This window comes from Heliangelus exortis, chromosome 2, assembly GCF_036169615.1.
Source record: "Heliangelus exortis chromosome 2, bHelExo1.hap1, whole genome shotgun sequence".
Classification (NCBI taxonomy): domain Eukaryota; kingdom Metazoa; phylum Chordata; class Aves; order Apodiformes; family Trochilidae; genus Heliangelus; species Heliangelus exortis.
In genome coordinates, this window is record NC_092423.1 from 1,471,306 (window position 1) to 1,492,213 (window position 20,908).

Here is a 20,908-nt window from a genome sequence, read left to right on the forward strand (position 1 = left end):
TTCCACTCCTCTGGAAACTTTCCCTGAGCCACTCGTGGTTGGTCCTGGAGGGTGCAGGGCAGGATGAGGCCCATCTGATGTGGCTGAGCTGTTTTTGGGGTGGGTGAAAATGACTTTCCATCAAGTCAGGAACCACACATCCTCTTTAGGTCACGCTCTGTGGTGTCCTTTAGGTCACAACCTCGGGGCTTCTCTTTACCCTCATCCTCTCTGCTCACACATCCCAAAGCTCCACCAAACCACAGCCATTTATCTTGTGTAGCCAGGTGAAATGATTCATCCTCAGTCAGCTAACCCACCTGAATTTCTCTTCCTGCCCTCATTCCAGATGTAACTCGGAGGCTGACAATACCAAACCCACAAAAAAAAAAAAAAAAAAAAAAAAAAAAAAAAGTACTGTTTCAGATCTATTGCATGCTGAACGTGTAACAAGATCTCCTGTTCCCTCTCTCTCTCTCTTGGTTTGGTGGGACACATCCTCTCTGTTCCCCTTTACATCTCAGCTTTCCACCAACCTGACCTCAAGGGTAGAAACTTCACAGGAGCCTGGAGGCTTTGGGAGAAGAGGAAACCAAAGCAGAGCTGGGAATGCCTTCTGCATGACCTCAGAGAGCACGTGGAAAAAAAAAACCACAACAAAAATTAAAATAAAATAAACAAAATGTAGTGACCATGGGGCATCCACTGGTTGGATGTGTCCCCCTGCCACAAGGGTCCCTGCATTCTCCACTCCCTGTGGTTTGGGCTTCTTCCAGGTATGTGACCCTCAGACCTGGCTGTTACATTTTCATCGTGTGCTCAGGGCTTAAACCTGATTCCTCATTTCTCCACTTCCACCAACAGGGAGATAATTTGCATTGATCTGCATCCAGAGGAGAAGTGTTTTCCTCTGCAGGACATCAGGGCACCAGGCGTGGGGGTTTGGAGGCCCCATTTGCAGTGAAACCAAGACTCTGCTTTTCCTCTTCTCTACAGCCAGCTGTAGGACATGGTGTGTAAAGAGCATTTCTGCTCCCTCATATTTCTGTATGGCTACATTGACTTTGTGGTCCCCTTGGTAAGATCTGTGATGCAGATAGCTCCATCAGAGACCCCAGAAGCAGGAAGAAAGGGGTGTTTTAGGCTGAAATTAATATATTTTTAGCCCCAAAATGATGGTCTCTGCCATCAACTTCATTGGGTTGTCATAAGAAGAGGCTGGGGTGAGCAGCTCAAATAGAGGAGTTTGTATTTATAGAAATATAAATATGCATGCAAAGAGCAGCTGATGGAACTGGGTTGTTTAGTCTGGAGAAAAAGAGGCTGAGGGGAGACCTTCTGGCTCTCTGCAACCCCCTGAGAGGAGGTTGGAGCCAGGGGGGATCGGGCTCTGCTCCCAAGGAACAAGGGATGGGACAAGAGGAACTTTGGGCACAACTCAAGTGGTGCCAGGGGAGGTTTAGGTTGGAGCTGGGGAAGAATTTCTCCCTGGAAAGGGTTGTCAGGGCCTGGCCCAGGCTGCCCAGGGCAGGGCTGGAGTCCCCATCATCCCTGGAGGGGTTTCAGAGCAACCCCTGGGGATGTGGGGATGAGGGACATTAATGGTGACCTTGGCAGTGCTGGGGGAGCGGTTGGACTGGATGATCTTAAAAGTCTTTTCCAACCATAATAATTCCATGATTCCAGTACTGTAGGGAATGTTAAGCATCTCCAGTGCTGCCAGATGTCTACATGTAGGTAAATATGAACACCTTAAGTGCAGCCAGCAGAGCTGGAGGGATGTTCAGCTCTATAGAAGAGTCTGTGGAAAAAGAAGGATGAGGAGCAGGGTGGGAATAGACCCCTGAGCCCCCTGTGAGCCCTTAGGGATGCATCCAGGAAAGGAAGTGCTTTTCCATGTCATGCCCAGTTCATCTACAGTATTAAAAAGGACAACCAGGAGGCCACAGAACGAACAGTCCCCAAACCTGCTGATAACATCAATAAAAAAAACCCCAAACCTTCTCCAAATCCTAAACTTCTCCAAATCCTATGCTCAAACCATGTGGTAAGATGGCCCCACAGCTGCAGGATCTGGGGATGCTTTAAGCAGAGAGAAGAACCCTCATAAACTGCCCTGAAGCACCTACTGTGGGCCAGCAATGGTTAAATATGGGGTACAAGTGGAGTAGGGAACTGAAAACTTTTAGGACTTGGCTTGAGAGGGTGCTGAGCCATCTTAACTAAACCGTGTTCTCATCTAGAAAGGTTGGACCAGATCATCCTTGAGGTCCCTTCCAGCCTGACATTCTGTGGTTCTAAGATTCTTCTCATGGTGAAGAATTTCCTAACTTCCAATCTCCATCTCCCCTCCTCTGGTTTGGATCCAACCCCCCATGTCCTATCACTCCCTGACACCCTAAAAAGCTCCTCCCCAGCTTTCTTCTAGGCAAGATGTCTTCTCCATCTTATCCAGGAGAGCAAGTAGGCTGCAGCTGGTGGCTTCAAGAGTGTGTTTGCCCAGAGATTTCACAGATAGAATCACAGAATTCCAGGCATTGGGATGGCCCAGGACAGTGGTGGGGTCACCATCCCTGGAGGGATTAAAAGGCATTTGGACCTTGTCCTTAAGGACATGGGTCAGGAGTTGACTGTGGTGTTGGTCAAAGGTTGGACTGGATGAACTTGGAGGTCTCTTCCAACCCAAACATTCTGGGGTTCTGGGATCACTCAGACAGACACAGAATGTAAAGGGTTGGAAGGGACCTAGGGGGTGGTGAGACCCTGGCCCAGGTTGCCCAGAGAGGTGGTGGAAGCCCCATCCATCCCTGGAAGTTTTTAAGGCCAGGCTGGATGATGCTCTGAGCAACCTGAGCTGGTGGGAGGTGTCCCTGCCCATGGCAGGGGGTTGGAACTGGGTGATCTTAAAAGTCCTTCCAACCCTAAAAATTCTGTGATTTTATGACATCAACCTCCAAGGCTGTCAATCCAGTGTTCATTCAGCAGTCCTCATTTTCTCTTTAGAAAGCAACCCAAGAGCAATTTCTGGCTGGGGGCAGCCACAAGCTGTTAATTCCCCTGTCCCTGATGGTTTTAGGGCACTTTCCTGATTTCAGAAAACAGTTTCATTGCCCCTCTCTGAATCCAGTTTATACAGCCCAGGCCTCAACAACCCCATGGGGAGCTCCAGGCTGGGCACAGAGTGGCAGAAAGGGAGCTGGGAGTCTGGATTGCCAGGAAGCTGAAGAGGAGGCAGCAATGTGCCCAGGTGGCCAAGAAGGCCAATGGCATCCTGGGCTGGCTCAGGAACAGCGTGGCCAGCAGGTCCAGGGAAGGGATTCTGCCCCTGTGCTCAGCCCTGGGGAGGCCACAGCTTGAGTCCTGTGTCCAGTTCTGGGCCCCTCAGCTCAGGAAGGAGATTGAGGTGCTGGAGCAGGTCCAGAGAAGAGCAAGGGGGCTGTGAAGGGATCCAGCACAAGTCCTGTGAGGAAGGGCTGAGGGAGCTGGGGGTGTTGAGGCTGGAGAAGAGGAGGCTCAGGGGAGACCTCATCACTCTCTCCAACTCCCTGAAAGGAGGTTGGAGCCAGGGGGGGGTTGGGCTCTTTTCCCAGGCAACTCTCAGCAAGACAAGAGGGCACAAGAGGTCTCAAGTTGTGCCAGGGGAGGTTTAGGTTGGACATTAGAAAGAATTTCTTTCTGGAGAGGGTGATCAGGCATTGGAATGGGCTGCCCAGGGAAGGGGTGGATTCTCCATCCCTGGAGATATTTCAAAAGAGCCTGGATGTGGCACTCAGTGCCATGGGCTGGGAACCACGGGGGGAGTGGATCAAGGGTTGGACTTGATGAGCTCTGAGGTCCCTTCCAACCCAGCCAGTTCAATGATGATTCTATGATGATGGTTTTAGGGCACTTTCAGAAAACAGTTTCCCTGCCCCCCTCTGAATCCAGTTTATATGGCCCAGGTTAAAGGGGAGTGAAAGACACCACCTTTCTCTGGGGCCACTCTGTTTGGTCCACCTTATAATTATCCCTTGATGGCTAAAATGAGCCAATCCCCCACCTAAACGAGCAGCCATGGACACCCATATAAATATATTTACACGTGCATGTGTGGGCAGGGGTGGGTGTGGGTGCTGGTTGGGGTGCGTGTGTCTGTACATGGAGCTATCTATAGGTACAGGACTATTTCTAGAGCTTGTAAAGCAGAGGTATATATAGCCACAGACAGACATTTCCCCCCCAACTAATACTTTTTAATGCATGGTTTCTTAAAAGCTCCTTTGGTTTCATCTGCTTGGATGCTGCCCTACTCCCAGCCAGCCCACGACCTCCTCCCAAAACGTTGGTGAAGTGCAGCTGTGACACAGAGATGCTGTGCCCCAAGGGGGGGAAATAATAATAGAAAACAAGCTCCCTCTAAAGAGGATTGGTCTATCTTGCCAGATTCCCCCCCCTCCCCCCCTTTTTTTTTTTATTAAAAAAAAAAAAAAATCAAAGGAAGATTTATTAATACCAGTGCTTCAGAGTCACGCTTGGCTGTGAAAGACAAGAGGTTTTCCTTGCCCTCTGAAAGTCATCACCCACTTGAGAAAAAAAAAAAAAAAGGTCGTTCCTTCTCTCTTTTATTTCCACAGGCCCAAGAGAGCTGCAGAAGAGGGATAAGCACTGCTGGACTTGTCACCAAAAGGCAGCCAAGCCCATGGCAAAACAGGAGAAAATGCAGAGGTGGGTGCAGGGACAGTGCAAAGACAAGGGTAATAATAATAAAAATAATAAAATAAAATAATAAAAAAGGCAAAAAATAGTAAAAAAGAAAAGTAATAAAAATTTAAAAAATATTTTAAAATTAAAATTAAACCCAAATGCTGTTGAAAAGCATTTTAAAATCAAGATACAATTCCAAAGCTAGAGGAAACCCATTTTAATTCCAATCTTCTTGGCACTGGGCAGACATCACTTAGGCAATACCATCTTGTCTATTTAATGTAAACAGTGATGATGGGCTAATCTGTTTTAACATTAAATGTAATTAAATTCACCTCTGTGTAACTTGAACACAGAACTCATAGCAGAAGATGACTGAGCCTCGTGTACAGAATAATGAGGATGAGAACACTGGGCTGGTTTATTAAAACAGCTCGTGAAGGGAGAGGTCATGGGAAGCAGGAATTTTCCAAGTCAGAGAAGAGGTTGTGAATAAAAATAAAGTATTTTGTGTCATAACACCTCATGTAATGTGTGTCCAGTGAGGAGCACAGCCCAAGTCCCTTCTCCATGCAGTGACCACTTCTACACTCAGGGGACAAAGACAGCAACATGAAACCCAACACAACAGGTTTTGTTTCCATAGAGTCATGGAATGGCTGAGGTTGGAAAAGACCTCAGAGCTCATCTGCTCCAAGCTGCTGCCATGCCCAGGGACACCTCTCATCCAGCCCAGGTTGCTCCAAGCCTCCTCCAACCTGGCCTTGAACACCTCCAGGGAGGGGGCAGCCACAGCTTCTCTGGGCAATCTGTTCCAGAGGCTCAGCACCCTCCTGCTGAAGAACTTCTTCCTCAGCTCCAGCCTGAACCTCTTCTCCTGCAGTTTCAATCCATTTCCCCTTGTCCTCTGGCTGGACACTCTGAGGAAAAGTCCCTCTGCAGCCTTCCTGGAGGTTCCCTTCAGGGATTGGGATTATTTAATTGCATCAAACACATTTATCCACACTTTGTCCAGAGGAAGCAGACCCCAAAGGCTACAGAACCTGTGGCCACTTAAAGCAGAATTTCTTCCAAACTAAGAAGTCTAAAGTCTAAAAGTCTAAACAATCTAAAAGTCTAAACCTCTTCTGCTTCAACCTAAAGACATTTCCTCTTGTCCTATCATTTTTAGGGTTTTTTTACTACGCTGGGAGTGGAAAGTCTTCTCCAAGTGCTGGTAAAAAATAAACATCTCTTTTATTCTTTCCAACCTTCCTCTACCAATTTACCTTGACCAAGTTCTAGCTGGTAGTTTGGAAGGTCTCAGAGAAAGGAACTCCTTTCCCTAGGGGAAATCTTGGAGACTTCACAGATGGAGAAATCTCCAGCAGATGCCTCCCACCTTGGGACATGGCTGAGGGAGCTGGGAGAGGGGAGACCTCAGAGAGGCCAAGAAGTTGTGCAACCTTTTGAAGCTCTCAATGTGAGCAAGAAGCTCAATGACCCCAACACCTACTCCAGACACTTCTCAGAAGGCTCTGGGGCTAAAATATTTCTTTCCACTCTATGGACAGGGACGAGTCCCACCAAACTTTTTTAAAAGTGCCCATCATCCAACCCTTGATACAACATTCTTCTCTAAGAAGTAGCTGGAGCAGTCCCTGGTGTATACAACCTTTTCTGTTCCTTGGCATGCAAGATGCTCAAATAACATATTTCCTCAGTCAACAACTTCATTCATCTGTTGCTTCACCACTGAGGAAAAAAAAAAACCCAGCTATGATGTGGCTGGATTTAAAATTAGGAACATCCTCCCCAAGCAACTGTGTGTCATCTTCAAGCCTGCTCCCCACAGTGAAGCTGGTGGTTAGATCTTTATCTCCAGCTGTCTGAAAATAACCCTTGCTGCAAATCATCAGTCCCTGATGCCCTACCCCGTGGCCAAGCAGGACATCTTCCCCCTAACACTGAGAAATCAGAGGTTTCTGCCTCTTTCTTGCCTCCCTTTGCAAACTCCAGCAGCAGAGCAGCAACCACGAGTGGGTGGAAATGTCTTTCCCTGCCTAACAAGGTCACATCCTCCTGGGTGACTCCACTGGCAGCTTTGCCCTCACTTTAGCAGAGAATTTCTTCTCTGCTGCAATTTGGAGTCACTCAGCAGCACTACAGAGCCCCAGCTGAGCACAGACCTGGGCAGAGAGGGAGGAAATTTCTGCCACCTCCTATTTTGCCACTTACCTGAATCTGTGCAAAAAGAAGGGCCATAGATCTGATGTATAGTAGACACCTTTTTTTTTTTTTTTCTCCCCCTTTCTTTTTCCCTCCCTTTCTTTTTTCCCTCTTTCTTTTTTTTCCTCTTTCTTTTTTCCCTTTTCTTTTTTCCCCCCTTCTTTTTTCCCCTCTTTCTTTTTTCCCCCTTTCTTTTCCCCCCCTTTCTTTTTTCCCCCTTTCTTTTTTCCCTCTTTCTTTTTCCCCCTTTCTTTATTCCCCCTTTCTTTTTTCCCCTTTCTTTTTTTCCCCTTTCTTTTCCTCCCTTTCTTTTTTTCCTTTTCTTCCCTCCTTTCTTTTTCCCCCTTCTTTCCCCCCTTTCTTTTTTCCCCCTTTCTTTTTTCCCCTTTCTTTCCCCCCCCTTTCTTTTTCCCCTCTTTCTTTTTTTCCCCTTTCTTTTTTCCCTCTTTCTTTTTTCTCCCTTTCTTTCCCCCCCTTTTGTTTTTCCCCTTTCTTTTTTCCCTCTTTTTTCCCCCCTTTCTTTTCCCCCCTTTCTTTTTTCCCTCTTTCTTTTTTTCCCCTTTCTTTTTTCCCTCTTTCTTTTTTCTCCCTTTCTTTACCCCCCTTTTGTTTTTCCCCTTTCTTTTTTCCCTCTTTTTTCCCCCTTTCTTTTCCCCCCTTTCATTTTTTCTCTTTCTTTTTCCCCCTTTCTTTTTTTCCCCTTTCTTTTTTCCCTTTTTCTTTTTTCCCCCTTTCTTTTTTCCCCTTTCTTTTCTCCCCCTTTCTTTTTTCCCCCTTTCTTTTTTTCCCCTTTCTTTTCCCCCTCTCTCTTTTCTCTGCCTTTATTTCCCCCCCCTTTTCTTTTCCCCTTTCTTTTTTCCCTCTTTTTTCCCCCTTTCTTTTCCCCCCATTTCTTTTTCCCCCTTTTTTTTTTCCCCTTTCTTTCCCCCCCCTTTCTTTTTTCCCCTTTCTTTTTTCCCCTCAGGACCACACCAAACCCCCTCCATGTGCTCTGAAACCCATTTCTAACTTTGGATTGCTTTCCTTGTTTCAAAATGGTGACTACACCAGAATTAGCCCAAAATATGTTCTTGCCTGCCCATTTGCAAAGGACTTGACCCCAACCCATCCCCAATGAACAAACCACGTGCAAACCTCTGATCCTTCATTTACACCTCTCATTTAAGAGGGTCCCTGTTTACCACCTGAAGAAGCAGGGTTGCTTCTGGTTTGGTCTTTTAACTCTGTGTTTCTACACCCCTATGGCACAGGGATGGGCATAAACACTGGAATTCTTGCTAAAAACCTGGTAGCAAAATTATTGCCTGGTGGGAAAAGGGAGTTTTGATGGCATGGAGGAACCCCCAACCACTTCTCAGTGTCCCTAAGATCTCTTTACAGATGGGACCATGGCAGCTGGAGGAACCTTTTCCAGCTCTGAGGATGATTTCAAAGTAAAAAAAAAAAACCCAAACCCAACCCTCCCCATCCAAACTCTGTGGCTTTGGAGAGCTGGGCCATGGTTTCCCAGAGGAGGCAAGAAAAGAGGGATCCTCAAGGGGTTTGAAAGAAGAAAGTGCTCCTGTGGGGGAGGCCCAAATACACAAATGCAATTTCCTACCCTCTCCCTTGTCTCGTTGGTGAGGAACTTGGCACATTCACTGTAGTTGGCCCAGGTCCTGTTGTTGCCTGGGACCAGCTTCTGGTTTGGTCTTTTAGCTCTGTGTTTCTACACCCCTATGGCACAGGGATGGGCATAAACACTGGAATTCTTGCTAAAAACCTTGTAGCAAAATTATTGCCTGGTGGAAAAAAGAGTTTTGATGGCATGGAACAACCCCCAACCACTTCTCAGTGCCCCTAAGTTTCCCCAGGATCTCTTTACATGATCATGGCAGCTGGAGGAACCTTTTCCAGCTTTGAAGATGATTTCAAAGTCAAAAAAAAAAAACCAACCCAACAAACCCAACCCTCCCCATCCAAACTCTGTGGCTTTGGCGAGCTGGGCCACGGTTTCCAAGAGGAGGCAACAAAAGAGAGATCCTCAAGGGGTTTGAAAGAAGAAAGTGCTCCTGTGGGGGAGGCCCAAATACACAAATGCAATTTCCTACCCTCTCCCTTGTCTCGTTGGTGAGGAACTTGGCACATTCACTGTAGTTGGCCCAGGTCCTGTTGTTGCCTGGGACCAGCTTCTGGTTTGGTCTTTTAGCTCTGTGTTTCTACACCCCTATGGCACAGGATGGGCATAAACCCTGGAATTCTTGCTAAAAACCTGGCAGCAAAATTATTGCCTGGTGGGAAAAAGGAGTTTTGATGGCATGGAGGAACCTCCAACCATTTCTCAGTGCCCCTAAGTTTCCCCAGGATCTCTTTACATGATCATGGCAGCTCGAGGAACCTTTTCCAGCTCTGAGGATGATTTCAAAGTCAAAAAAAACCCAACCCAACAAACCCAACCCTCCCCATCCAAACTTTGTGGCTTTGGAGAGCTGGGCCATGGTTTCCAAGAGGAGGCAAGAAAAGAGGGATCCTCATGGGGTTTGAAAGAAGAAAGTGCTCCTGTGGGGGAGGCCCAAATACACAAATGCAATTTCCTACCCTCTCCCTTGTCTCGTTGGTGAGGAACTTGGCACATTCACTGTAGTTGGCCCAGGTCCTGTTGTTGCCTGGGACCAGCTCCCAGCTCCCGTTCAGGTCACACCGGCGATAAGCGTGGCCTGCAGGAGGGAAAGGAGAGACAGAGGAAACAAAACAAGACCTGGCAGGAGAGGAAAAACCTCTTCTCAGGGTGGATTTCATTGCCCCCCTTGCCGCCTGCCTGCTTTGAGGCTCAGCAGCAAGAAGACAATTTCCACCTCCTTCCACCTCTCACTTTTCCGACTGAGAAACCCCAGGGAGCCAGTAACAAGTTGCACTTAATATCAGCTCAGATATTGGGTCTACAAAACTGGAGGAAAAGCTTTGAAAAAGTCCCAAAGCACAGAATCATCCTCAGAATTGCAGGTCTCCCTGTGGAAATAAATAATCATCCATGTTGTGCTGCTCCCTGGGTAGAGAGTCAGCACATCTTCAGGGACATTTTTTATGGTCACCCTCTTCATGATGAGGGAGGAAGAAGAGAAGGGGAGGTTTCATCTTGGGATTCAGCTAGCAGATGAGAACATCCACGTTCAGATGTCCCTGTGGGGGAACCATGGCATGGGCTGTGTGTAAAAAGTCCTTTTACAGTGAACAGGACTGAAACCACTCAACACATCTGTCTGCCACAGCATCCCAGAGTGTGAAGTGGGAAGGGACCTCCAGGCCCATCTGCTCCAACCCTTCTCATATTATTGTTGATCTGAGATGTCTCAGCACCCCTGGAGCTGAGACTTCCAACTTTCCCAAGTGGGGGAATCCCCCCCTTCCCCTGGGAGACCATTCCAAGGTCTGACTGTCCTCAGGGGGAAAAATTTTCCTCTGGTGTCCACTGGGAATCTCCCCAGGAGGTTGCCCTGTGGCTACAGGAGAATTTACAGTGAGAATTTACATCTGAGGGTCTTCATCTGACCCCTTCCCCATCTGGCTTGCCCAGAGGACAGCAGTGAGGTGAGGAATCCATGTTGGGTTATGGAATAAAAAAGGAAGAGATTGCCTCTTCCTCCTGCCCTCTGATGTGCAGAGGTCTCTACCAGAGGTCACCAACCAAGAGTTAAGTTGGTTTAGCTCATGGTCTCTTGTAACCAGGGAGGAGGGGAATATCATTACTTGTTTTCAGAAAAAACACCATTTAGTTCTCTGCTGGGGATGTATAATCTAAATTGTCTGATTTTTCAGTCTTTGGGTGCACAGCTTTGCCTGAGAAGAGAGAATGTTTTAGCTTTGAAAATACCCCTGAGGAGTGAGTGTACATCCACTGCTTCCAAAAAACATGCAACAGGCTTTGGGGCAGCAGAAAAAGCCAAGAAATGTGCTGCCCAGGGGAAAAGGAGAGAGGGGGGAAGTCACATCTTGTGGTTACCAGCACTGCTCTCTGTGCAGGGGTCTGGGAAGAGATTGGGGTCTATTAAAATAATATTAAATTAATTAAAAATTAAATTAAAAATTAAATCAAAATTCTAAAAGGTGGAGGGAAGAATAAAAATTGGAAGAATGTAAATGGGAAGAATATAAATGGGAAGAATATAAATGGGAAGAATATAAATGGGAGGAATATCTTGCAGCGTTCTATTGCTACCCAAAGTTTGTGGCACCAAACAAATAGAGGTTTGGAACAATGCAAGATTCTCCAGTTGCTGCATGTAACTGGTGCTTATAATGTCCCAGTAGAGGCTGGGTGGGGCAGGTGGGGAATTTGTCCTTGTTTAGGTTAAAACAGAGCTTTTCTTCCAGCATAAAATAAAACCGAAAAAAAAAAAAAATAAAATAATAAGGTGGCTTCTTGACTTATTTTCCCCTGGCTTTCGCTCTGCTTGGATGGGAGTCACCATGTGATTGAAAAAAAAAGGAGAATTTCTTATTTTTGGACTCTCCTTGCTCTGCTGGCAGGGAGGACACCACCTACCTTTGTGGTTGAAGTCATAGATGTACTCAGGACATGGCATAGCCACCACTTTGCCTGGCATGCCCTCAGGCCAGCAGACAATCCCATCCCACTCAGGAAGACAAAAGCCATCTGTGGAAGGGACACAAAGAGAAACAGGAGTCACTGGACCTGCAGAAGTGACATTAACACCTCTGTCCCACCTTTTGGGGACGATTCTCTGTGAAAAAGGGAGCGATGCTTCAGAAAGCTGCTTGGAGGTATCGTTGAAATTTTCTTCCTTGGTTTGAAGTCCAGAAGGTGAAGTTTCCCTTAAGTTTATGGCAGAAGGACACGGTCAGGCAGACCTGAGCACTCTCTGAGAGGGATAAATGGATCTGGAAAGTTTATTTTCCATGTGGGCTGGGAGAAATGGGCCCCTCAGTTTAGGAAGGAGATTGAGGTCCTGGAGCAGGTCCAAAGGAGGCAACTGGGCTGGTGAAGGGACTTGAGCACAGATCCTATGAAGAGAGGCTGAGGGAGCTGGGGGTGTTGAGGCTGGAGAAGAGGAGGCTCAGGGGAGACCTCATCACTCTCTCCAACTCCCTGAAAGGAGGTTGGAGCCAGGGGGGGGTTGGGCTCTTTTCCCAGGCAACTCTCAGCAAGACAAGAGGGCACAAGAGGTCTCAAGTTGTGCCAGGGGAGGTTTAGGTTGGACATTAGAAAGAATTTCTTTCTGGAGAGGGTGATCAGGCATTGGAATGGGCTGCCCAGGGAAGGGGTGGATTCTCCATCCCTGGAGATATTTCAAAAGAGCCTGGATGTGGCACTCAGTGCCATGGGCTGGGAACTGCAGTGGGAGTGGATCAAGGGTTGGACTTGATGAGCTCTGAGGTCCCTTCCAACCCAGCCCATTCTAGGATTCTGTGATTCTATGATTCTATGAAATGGAAAGTGGGCAGGAGAGCAGAGTAGAGAAGAAGAGGACTGGAGCATTTGTGGCTTTGTAGAATGATGGGCAACATGAAGATGAATTTCTCCATAATTTTTCCAGTTTTGCAGCGGGAGTGGATCAAGGGTTGGACTTGATGATCTCTGAGGCCCCTTCCAACCCAGCCACTTCTATGATTCTATGCCCAATGCCTGATACAGCAACACAGATTTCAGCTTAGGCTACCAAGGAGCAAGATTCTGGTGTGGCTGAATTTATTGTGAGTCTGAAAGCTACCACTTCAGGTGATGATTTTATGCCTTGTCCTGGTTTGGGCCAGGATCAAGGGGATTTTCTGTCTTGTCCTTTTGCTTTCAGCTCAGTCTCTTGTCAGGAGCTGCACTGCTGAAATGAACAGCAAGTTTCTGTTCAGTGTCTGATCTGGGACTGATCACACTCCAGGATTGGAGTTACAGCCAGAGCCTGGTGTGCAGAGCCAAGGACACTGCTCAGCTCTGAGGAACATTTTACCCTCCAGAAGGAATCAAGAGGTCCCACCTGCAGCCTCCTTTGGGGAGGAACAGACAAGAGAGATGCCAGAACTGACCAAACAGAGGATTCCATCCCATACACCTCATCCTCAGGATAAAGTTGAGGCATCACCAGGGTCAACCCCCTTCCTGCTTCCCCTTCTTCCCCTCTCCCTGTTTCCTTCAGCATCCTGGGAGGATTCCATCCCTTCCTCTGCCTGTGCTCCTGATCCATCCCAGCCTGAATCTGTGTGTTCCTGCCTCCAGCTCCCAACTGCTGCTGACCCCAGGATTCCAGCCTGGACTTTCCCAGGGCTGCCCTGCAGCCTCGGGGGTGACCTGAGAGTTATTGGGGGAGAGGGGGAGGAACCTGGAATCAATTTTCCTGTATATGTGTATAGATTTAATCATTTTTCCTATTTATCATTCCTGTTTCACTAAAGCTGTGTAGTTTAGTTTCCAACCCATCAGTCTCTCTCCCTTATTCTCTCCTTTTTTTTTATCAGGGAGGAGAGGGGTATTAATATTAATCTGCTATTTGGTTTAATTGCCAGCTCAGTGTTAAACCCTGACACCTTCTTGGCCACCTGGGCACACTCCTGGCTCCTGTCCAGCTGGGTACCAATCACCCCCAGGTCCTTTTTTGCCTGGCATCTCTCCAGCCACTCCTCCCCAAGCCTCCTTGCTTTATCTGTTCTGATACTTCTATTTTTTTTTTTTTTTTTTTTTTTTTTTTGTGCATTTTGTGCAGCTACATTTCCCTGGAGCAGAGGGAGGAAAGGATGGATTTCAGAGCAGGCTGCTCCAAGGAGCAGTAACGAGCTGCAGAAGCATTAAACCCCTTCCCATGGGTGTCATAGTTCCCAGCCCATCAGTCTCTCTCCCTTATTCTCTCTCCTTTCTTTATCAGGGAGGAGAGAGAGATTAACAGAGAGAATCTCTGATTAGGTTTAATTGCCAGAGCAGAGTTAACCCCTGACATGCCTACAGACCAATAATCCAAATTCAGCTGCAATTTGAACCCATGAATGGCACCAGCCAGCACTGTGTTTGGCTGCAGGGCTTTGCTGCTTTCTCAGATGCACTCGGGTGCTGGGATTTGGGTGGACTTCTGAGCAGCACCAAGACCAGCAAGAACCAGGAGAGGTGACTATGGCAATAATTTCAGCCATAAATAGAGAATGTTTTATTACCTTGCTTCACAAGGAGTGAAAAGGATGGAATTTCTGTTTCCTCCAGCTTTGCATCCTTTCCCACCTGACATCTTTTCCATCCACAACTTCATCAGTACCAGGTTCCCCCTCCACCCATGTCCTTGGGATGTCATCAAGAGGCACGAGAGAGGCCATGCACTGATTGATTTGGAGCCTTTGCCCATGCTCATTGCCTGGTGGAGCACACACTGATTGACCATTCACATCGTTGTCCATACAATGGTTGAGTTTTCCCAGCTTTCAGTCATTATTTATATTTATATTTATATTCATACTCAGTCATTCCCCCTGCTCAGTCATTATTTGGGATTTCTGCCCTCTACTCAGTCACATTTCCTTGGAAAACGAGCAGGAAAATCATGGGCAGGTGGAGAAATCCCATGGCCCTGGTTGCCTTAGGAGTGCAAATATCCTGGGAATTGTTTCTCTCTGTTGGGGACATTTTTGAGGCTCACTGCTACCTTCTGAGAAGTGAGTGGTGGGGTGGCTCTATAGGATTTTCCTTTAAATCATCTTTATCCTCACTTTTTGTTCACCCAAAGAAGCTAAAATAGCCCTGAAGGAGAAATCCTGCCTCCCCCCATGCCCAGGTCTTCCTCTTCCCTTTCTGTTTATTGCTTTATTTGCTGATATTTGTGATCTATATGCGTGGAGCAAGGAAGAGCACAGCTGCAAACCCAGGAAAAAAGAAAAAAAAAGGTCCTTTCCCACATTTTATATCTGCCTTTCACCCCAAACCTATTTCATTAGGAAGATGAACAAATCTCAAAGCACGTACCTCAAGTTCTATAACTTTGCAATTCTCCAGAACTTGAGAAATAATTAAGCAGATCTTCTCCTGACTCCTAACTGTGAGAAGCTTCACATCTCTCTTCACAAATCAGAGTGGGAGGGGGTGGAAGAGACCTCTGGAGATGTGGAGGTGCCCCATGGAGGTACCAGCCAACCATTCAAGGGCTCCAGCATCCTGTCCTTACATGACCACAGGGGCTGAGAGGTTCATGAAGAAGCTCTGCACCCCATGGGCTTTGCCCCCAGCCTCTGAAGGCAGCTTCTTGGGGGAGGTGGGCCACCTCCCCACCAGTCTCATCTTTCTTATTGTCTCTTTTTCAGTCTGCACTGGATAAAAGCAGGATTTGTTTGCACTTAAAAAAGGCTGAGAAATCCTCCAGGCTTCTCGCAATCTTCTGCTGAAATCTGACCTAATCTTCAACACTGCTTTAAAAAAAAAGGGAAGCCAAACCCCATTCCTCACCTCTTACATCCTTCCAGCTTGTCAACCCCCGTTTCTGCAGCTTTTGATTTGTAAATTCCCAGTCCCACCAGGGACCGTGTTCCCAGCCAGATATGGAAGTTCAACCTGGGCTGCATTTCCAGCCCCTGAAGAGGTCAACAAGGACTCTGCACCCAAATTTAACCTGGTGCTTTCCACTGGGCTGTGTTAACTGCACCTGTGGGTTACAACCCAGAGTACATGAAGTTTACTTGGAGCTCTGGGTGCAAGTCCAGGGAAGGCCAAAAAGATGATCAGAGGTCTGGGGCAGCTTTGCTTGGAGCCAGGCTGAGAGAGTTGGGGGTGTTGAGGCTGGAGAAGAGAAGGATCCCATGGGGAGACCTTAGAGCACCTTCCAGGTCCTGAAGGGGCTCCAGGAAGCTGGGGAGGGACTTGGGACAAGGGCCTGGAGGGATGGGAGCCTGCGAGGGGGAAGGGTTTGGAGCTGGGAGAGGGGAGATGGAGAGGAGATCTTGGGCAGGGAGGGAGGGAGAAATTGTTTGGGGTGAGGGTGCTGAGCCCCTGGGTGCCCAGGTTGCCCAAGGAAGCTGTGGCTGCCCCATCCCTGGCAGTGTTGAAGGTTGGATGGGGCTTGGAGCCCCCTGGGCTGGGGGAGGGGTCCCTGACCATGGCAGGGGGGGCACTGGGGGGGATTTAAGGTCCCTTCCAACCCAAACCTCTCTGGGATTCTGGGATTCCTCTCCCAGGGATGGTGCAGGAGGGTTTGGGAATGTTCCTTCAAACCTTCCCCTCCTTTCCCAGGTGCTGGGAGGTTGAGGTGGGACAGCCAAGGGTGAGATCCATCTGACCAGGTGTAGCTGCACACACCCAGAGCAAGGTTTGGGTGCAATCCAAGCAGAACCAGGGTTCTGACATGGGGGAGTAGGGAGAGGACAAGTGGCAAGGGGCTAAAACTTGGAGCCCCCTGGGCTGGGGGAGGGGTCCCTGACCATGGCAGGGGGGTGGAAATAGATTATCCTTAAGGTCCCTTCCAACCTAAACCATTCCATCATTCTATGATTTTATGACTGGGGAGGAAATTCTCCATCTTCAGTTTGCTCTCAGAGATGCCAAAACCTACAGCAGCCACCTGGGGTGTCTTGACACTCACAGAGAAAAGACAGAGAGCCCCAGAGAACCCTGGACACCCAAGAGAGGATGAGGTGGCTCAGCCTAAGCCCCATTCCCACATCTCCCCATGAGCTGAGCAGGGAGTCAAACTTCCAAGGGATGTGACCTGCACCAAGTCACCAAGAGCAAAGGGATTTGGCCACAGCCCTTTGTCCTCTAACCTGGACAAGAATTGCAGGAAAATCTCTCTCCATGCATTCCCTGTCCTCCCACACCTCCTGATTCACCTTCTGCTGGAGACAAGATGTCAGGATGAGGGAAAGGTATCTGTTGAAGGTCAGGATGGATGGGAGCTCCCTGGGCTGCTGGGAGGGGTCCCTGCCCATGGCAGGGGGGTTCTGAGTGCCTGAGCTTGCTGCAAGATGGGAGGGTGGAAGATGGTCCTGATGGGACTTTTTCTAACCCTGGTTTCAAGTGAGGCAGCCCATGGGGTGGAACTGTCTGAGTGGGATCAGAAATGGGATTCAGATGTGAGCAAACCATCCACATCTTTTTTTTGGCCAATGGTTTACCCAAGTCTGGTTTATACCACTGACACCCAACAGGAACTTTAGAAAGAAGAATTCAGGCTTGGTCCCCATGTCCCTTACACTTTCTGGGGGGTTAGGTCCAGATGGTCTTCATGGTCCTCAGCAACCCAACCCATTCTGTCACTCTGTGAAAAGCAAAGAGTGATAAATGTGCCCCAGCTCTGCTTGCAGAGCAGCATCTGCTTTCTGTACAGGGCAGGAGCTCACCAAGAGCCCAGAAAGTGCCTGTCAGAGAGCAGTCCCATGTGGATCAAAATAAAACACAACACCCTGCTCTCATCTGCCAAGGATTTCCACTAGGAAAGAAATGATAAGCATGGCCAAGATCTCAACATGTTCCATTAATATCAAAGCAAGAGCCTTAGCAACCTCTCAGCCAAGCAGTAATTTATCCTTTCTAATGAATGTCTGCTCAGAAGAATAAATAAGAAGCCAGGATTGCTCTGAAGACCTTTGGTTGGTGTGGTGCTCTCCAGGGAGGGGGCTGACAGTGATTGATTCACTTTGTTGGTGTTTTAGGATGTGATAAACAACACACAAAGCTCAGCGTTTAACAGCTAATCCCTTATCTTTAATTTAGTGCTGGTGAAAAGGACCAGACTAATCACTGCCTGTCTTCTGAAACTGTCTCTAGGAGGGGGGTATAGAAGTTAAAATTCCCAAGTAATGGTGTGATTAAAAAGAAAAAGGTTTTTTTGCATTGTCTCTGGTTCCAGACACATTAGAGGAAGAAAAATGCTGGATTTCCTAGTCAAGAAAACAGGGGAAAGCCCTTCCCTTTGGTTCATTATGCTGCAGGATAACTTACCCTGGGAAAAACAGTTTATTTACTTTTCAGTTCTCTGGAAGGGTCAAAAGAACAAGAAAGAAAAAAAAAAAAACAACAAAAACACCCCAGAAAATTTGAATTAGGACAAAATGTTATTGTCTCTGAGGTTAGGATTTTTTTATTTGCTGGTTTTGTTTTTTTTTTTTCAGAGAAGAAAGTAAATAAAGATTTAATTCAGGCCTCAAAGTGGTTTTGCTTAAAATAAAACCATTTTTTAATATAAAATAAATAAATCTGGCCAAACTTAAAAATTTATACAGTGGAGAAACAACACCGAGGAGGGAAATATTCATCCAAATGTCATGCTGTGAGATGCTGAGAAAAAAAAAAACAACCTTCCACTTTTTCAAGATCTTCAGAACAAATTGCAGGGCTCAGCCTCTACTTGTAAGCAGCTCCATTTAGTATCAGACTGAAATATTTATCCAGAGCATAATAATCTAGGAAAGAACCTGGTGCAGCCACCACCCCAATTCTATAATCATTAGGACATATTTGCAATGGACTCATTCAAACAGAAACTGATGCTTTGTGGATAACAAACTAATAAACTCATAATTTCTTTTTTTTTTTGGGATACCTTGAGCCTCACAGTCCTCCTAAAAAGCAGAAAGTTGAAAACTCCATGCAAGAAAGAGTGCAAACACCTTTAGACTGATGCTTTATTACCTGGGCAATTTGGGGAGCCATAAGTTGCCCCAGAAATTTGAGCATCTTTGCTGCCTCTTTGCATCTGAAATCTCTCTGTGCCTCTGTGCACTCATTGTACTAAAGCTGGGTGAGGATCTGGTGGGATTTTTTCTACAGAAAGCATCAGAATCTCCCAAGAAAAGATCCAAATGAATCCGTGGTTGCTATCATGAGTGGTCACGACATAGAAACCTCCTTAACCTCCTCTCCATCATCTTCTGCTTCTGTCTTATTACTCCCTGCTTGGAAAACCCATTTCAGCCAAATTCAGAAGGAGGGAGACAGCTCAGCTGTCATTTCCTTCTTGGAGATTTCATGGGACTGATGATTAGGAGATAAGTGCAGGTGAACATTTCAGGGATCAGAGTCTGAGCGGAAAGGAACCTTTTAAACTCATCCAGTGCCCCCCCTGCCATGGTCAGGGACCCCTCCCCCAGCCCAGGGGGCTCCAAGCCCCATCCAACCTTCAACACTGCCAGGGATGGGGCAGCCACAGCTTCCTTGGGCAACCTGGGCACCCAGGGGCTCAGCACCCTCAAATTCAAGAATTCCTTCCCCATCTCCAACCTCAATCTCCCCTCTCCAAGTTTTAACCCCCTGCCCCTTGTCCTCTCCCTACTCCCCCATGTCAGAACCCTGGTTCTGCTTGGATTGCACCCAAACCTTGCTCTGGGTGTGTGCAGCTACACCTGGTCAGATGGATCTCACCCTTGGCTGTCCCACCTCAACCTCCCAGCACCTGGGAAAGGAGGGGAAGGTTTGAAGGAACATTCCCAAACCCTCCTGCACCATCCCTGGGAGAGGAATCCCAGAATCCCAGAGAGGTTTGGGGTAGAAGGGACCTTAAATCCCCCCCAGTATCCCCGCTGCCATGGTCAGGGACCCCTCCCCCAGCCCAGGGGGCTCCAAGCCCCATCCAACCTTCAACACTGCCAGGGATGGGGCAGCCACAGCTTCCTTGGGCAACCTGGGCACCCAGGGGCTCAGCACCCTCACCCCAAACAATTTCTCCCTCCCTCCCTGCCCAAGATCTCCTCTCCATCTCCCCTCTCCCAGCTCCAAACCCTTCCCCCTTGCAGGCTTCCATCCCTCCAGGCCCTTGTCCCCAGTCCCTCCCCAGCTTTCCTGGAGCCCCTTCAGGCACTGGAAGCTGCTCTAAGGTCTCCCCAGAACCTCCCTGTGAATGCTGTGTTTGATGTCCCTGCTGGGCACTCCCCTTCTGAAGGCAACAAGGCCAATCATGGGGTGCTTTGTGAAATACCATGCCACACACCTGTCTCATTTTTCTCTTTTTTTTTTTTTTTTTTTTTTTTCCCACCTCCTCACCTGAGCCTCATCAGAAACCCCAGCATGCTGCAGGTTGTTTTGGTGGAGGAGAGAGGAAAAAAAAATGATCTTTGGGCTGTGCCTGCTCAGATTGGTTCTCCAGGTTGCAATGAGGACTTTTCTCATCTACCTCCTCCTTACCCCTTCATCCTTCTTTCCCTTCATCTCCCAGCCCCTCTTTGGGTTTCTGTGCAAGGAGGACTGGCATGTGGAGAACACATTAAAACCATCTGGGAGGCTGCTTTGGCAGCTGGGTAAATGCAAATATGGTCTCGAGGTGTTTATCTAGGGGTATGGAATATAAATCAGCCCAACTTATTCTGGCAGCTGGCAAAGCACCAGGGAGACCACAGCTGGAATAGGGTGTGCAATTGTGGTCACTCTATTACGGGAAGGACATTTGGTGGATTGGAAACAGGCAGGGAGGAGTGACCCCAAAAATAAAAATAAAAAAAAAAAAATAAAAAAAAAGACCCAGCATTTTGGGACAGAAGGAAAGGAAGCTTGGAGGGCTGGTGGCTTTGTACAAGGAGGGGTTTGGGGTTGCAGTTGCATTTCAAACCTTGCTGCTCGAGGGTACGTGGATTACAGAAGGATCACAGTTGGGAAAGACCTCTGAGATCCCCATGCCACATATCAACACCTCCCTGAATAAAAGACATTTATCAATATCTCTATCACCCACTACAGAGTGGCCTGAAGTGCCTCATCTCCATGGTTTTTAAATACCTCCAGGGATGGTGACTCCACCACCTCCATCCTGTTCCAGCACCTGACTGCTTTCTACCTCTCAGTAGCCAAGTCCCAGGTCGTCTCCATCTCTCTCCATCACAGCTCATGAGTGTTTCATAGAATCATGGGGCTGGGTTGGAAGGGACCTGAAATATCAACTTCCAACCCTCCTGCCATGGTCAGCCCTTGAGCTTTGTGGTTTCTGTGATGAGGTGAAGGCAAATCACAGGGAAAATCGGATCCCAGGAATGAAACAACCAAATAAAAACCAAAACAATCAAACAAACAAAACAAAACAAAACAACCCCCAACAAACATGTTTCATTGTGGTGGTGAAAGCCTGATGGAGAAACACCACTGATGGTGGGCAAT

At 47.7% G+C, this 20,908-nt stretch overlaps 1 protein-coding gene across 1 annotated transcript in view; it reads right to left on the reverse strand.

Moving 5' to 3' along the window:
• Window positions 1-20,908, reverse strand: part of PTH1R (parathyroid hormone 1 receptor) — a 132,935-nt gene that overhangs the window by 37,598 nt on the left and 74,429 nt on the right. The window contains exons 3-4 of the mRNA XM_071734523.1: window positions 11,393-11,503; window positions 9,448-9,566 (exon numbers count right to left, since the gene is read on the reverse strand). Coding sequence (XP_071590624.1) covers window positions 9,448-9,566; window positions 11,393-11,503 — 230 coding nt within the window. The remainder of the gene's footprint in view (window positions 1-9,447; window positions 9,567-11,392; window positions 11,504-20,908) is intronic.